We start from the raw sequence: 2,798 nt of genomic DNA on the forward strand, positions 1-2,798 counted from the left end.
AAATTTTAAACTAACGAATTTTAGAGTTGAGTCGAACTCAACAATACTCGAGCTCGATTCGGATAGTTTACAACCCTATTGCTGACCCTCCACTTATTTATATTAAAAACCTTTAAAATAAAAAATAAAAAGTAAAATATCAACTCAAGTCTCAAGTAGGGATGAAAACATAATTTGAATCCAATGAGTTTCGACGGGATTTATTTTTATTAGATTGATTTGTTTTTTTATAAAAAATGAGGTTAGATAGGATTTTCAGGATATAAGATCAGATCGAATCAGATTGAGTTCAAATTTAAGATAAAAAAATATCAAATAAGATTAAGAATTATATATATACACATCTGTATGAGTGCATATTTTATTTTAAAAGGTTGATACAATTTTAAATTATGTAAAATTACCCTAAATTCACGTTGAATCAAATTTTAAATAAAAGAAATATTTTTCTAAAATCCGACTCGTACTATGTTTAGTTCTTTAAGTGCCATGAATCAAAATCATGGGGCGTGAAAGGTACACCACAAATCCTTTGGCCCATGCAGTGATATTCAGAAAGAAACAGAGTAATCGAGAGCGGCTATGGAGATCACACGTGTCAGTATTCGATTCACAGACTCAGATTTCGTTGGATGAGATTCAATCAACTGTCCCTCACCTATAACTCAAGCACCTTCTTTTTCAACCTCCTAGCTTATGTCTATACCGTCTCCACCAAAAATGGCAACTGAAATGGCACTCGTAAAGCCTATCTCCAAGTTCAGTTCAAGCACTCCAATCTTCACCAACTCACGTTATGTGAAGTTCACCACCGTCAGGATGTCATCCACTTCGCAGCCAACAACAAAGACCGCCGTCAAGGGCGGCAAGAAAGCCGCCAAAACAGCAATCAAAGAGACCCTTTTGACGCCGAGGTTCTACACCACTGATTTCGACGAGATGGAGACCCTTTTCAACACTGAAATCAACAAGAACCTCAATCAGTCCGAGTTCGAGGCTCTGCTTCAAGAGTTCAAGACGGATTACAACCAGACACACTTCGTGAGGAACAAGGAGTTCAAGGAGGCTGCTGATAAGATCGATGGTCCTTTGAGACAGATCTTCGTTGAGTTCTTGGAGAGGTCTTGCACTGCTGAGTTCTCTGGTTTTCTCCTCTACAAAGAACTCGGAAGAAGACTCAAGGTAATTCTAATATTATCCATTTACACTCTTTTCTCTCCATAGCTAAATATATATTCATTTGTTCAACCAAGTTCTGCAGAAAACAAATCCAGTTGTGGCTGAGATTTTCTCTCTTATGTCAAGGGATGAAGCCAGGCATGCCGGGTATGCACATTGATAATTTTCTCTCTGTTTGTGGCCATTATGAACATATTACCTTATCATTTTGTTGATTTACAGGTTTCTGAACAAGGGTTTGTCTGATTTCAACTTGGCATTGGACCTAGGGTTCTTGACAAAGGCTAGGAAGTACACTTTTTTCAAGCCAAAGTTCATTTTCTATGCTACTTATTTGTCTGAGAAAATTGGGTATTGGAGATACATTACTATCTACAGACATCTCAAAGAAAATCCTGAGTACCAATGTTACCCTATTTTCAAGTACTTTGAGAACTGGTGCCAGGACGAAAACCGACACGGCGATTTCTTCTCCGCGTTGCTCACGGCGCAGCCTCAGTTCCTTAATGATTGGAAGGCGAAGCTCTGGTCCAGATTCTTCTGCCTCTCGGTAATCAATTTGTTGCTTTCATGATATATCATATTTATTTCATACTACATTCTTGGTGTTAAACAGTTTGGTTCTGTAGGTATATGTTACCATGTACCTCAACGACTGTCAACGTACTGCGTTCTATGAGGGCATTGGACTTGACACGAAAGAATTCGACATGCATGTCATCATTGAGGTTAGATTGCGTTTATTTATGCTTATAATCTTATTGAGCCATGATACTGGGGATTCTGCATCTTCCCAAGCTTATTAGAAGCTACTAGTTAGCTACTACATGGTTGTACAAGACCTTGGAAATCAAAGTATGATGAAATCTTTGAGCTTTGGCTGTTATATAGTTGTTAATCTTGGAATTCCTTGCGTATAGACGAACCGAACGACGGCCAGGATTTTCCCTGCTGTGCTGGATGTTGAGAATCCGGAGTTCAAGAGGAGGTTGGACAAAATGGTTGAGATCAACGAACAACTGATTGCTGCTGGGGAGAGCGACGATATCCCCTTGGTGAAAAACTTGAAGAGGATTCCACTAATTGCAGCATTGGCCTCGGAGCTCTTGGCTACGTATCTAATGCCGCCTATTGAATCGGGATCCGTTGATTTCGCTGAATTTGAACCACAGCTTGTGTACTAGATTTTTATTCTTGTAAGAGTTCCATTTTCTGGTACATTTTCAGCTTTAGCCATGCTACAAGATTTTGCATATGAAACTGAAACAGTTTAATGCCGTGTGACCCTTTTATTATTTATTTTGTAAATGTTAAAGTTTATGCCATGCGACCCTTCTCTGGTGTGAAATCGATCCTTGACCTTGCTATGCCAAAACAGAAAACCAACATGATCATTAAAATCGACAACATGACAATAGCACAACTTTGAACCAGATTCTCGCATGAAGGTGCAACGAAAATTCAAAGGAAACGATGTCCTTTAGCAATCTTCTAATAGTTTGTTTCATCATTCTTCACTTGAAAAGCTAAAATTATCATTGAACATTTACTAAAATTCAATTTTTCTGGACTGTCCCTAAGAGAAACCATCCCCATTTCTCTCACTCCCGGACTATTCA

General features: G+C 38.5%; 1 protein-coding gene across 1 annotated transcript; it reads left to right on the forward strand.

Annotated features, from left to right (window-relative positions):
- Window positions 1–705: 705 nt before the first annotated feature.
- LOC120135502 (magnesium-protoporphyrin IX monomethyl ester [oxidative] cyclase, chloroplastic) lies at window positions 706–2,456 on the forward strand. The gene is made up of 5 exons (XM_039151784.1): window positions 706–1,182; window positions 1,262–1,326; window positions 1,402–1,729; window positions 1,809–1,907; window positions 2,100–2,456. Exons 1-5 carry the CDS (start codon window positions 721–723, stop codon window positions 2,361–2,363), a joined length of 1,218 nt encoding a protein of 405 aa, XP_039007715.1. The 5' UTR covers window positions 706–720; the 3' UTR covers window positions 2,364–2,456.
- The last annotated feature ends 342 nt before the right edge of the window (window positions 2,457–2,798 follow it).

This window comes from Hibiscus syriacus, unplaced genomic scaffold (assembly GCF_006381635.1).
Source record: "Hibiscus syriacus cultivar Baekdansim isolate YM2019G1 unplaced genomic scaffold, ASM638163v2 tig00110610_pilon, whole genome shotgun sequence".
In the NCBI taxonomy this organism is placed as follows: Eukaryota; Viridiplantae; Streptophyta; class Magnoliopsida; order Malvales; family Malvaceae; genus Hibiscus; species Hibiscus syriacus.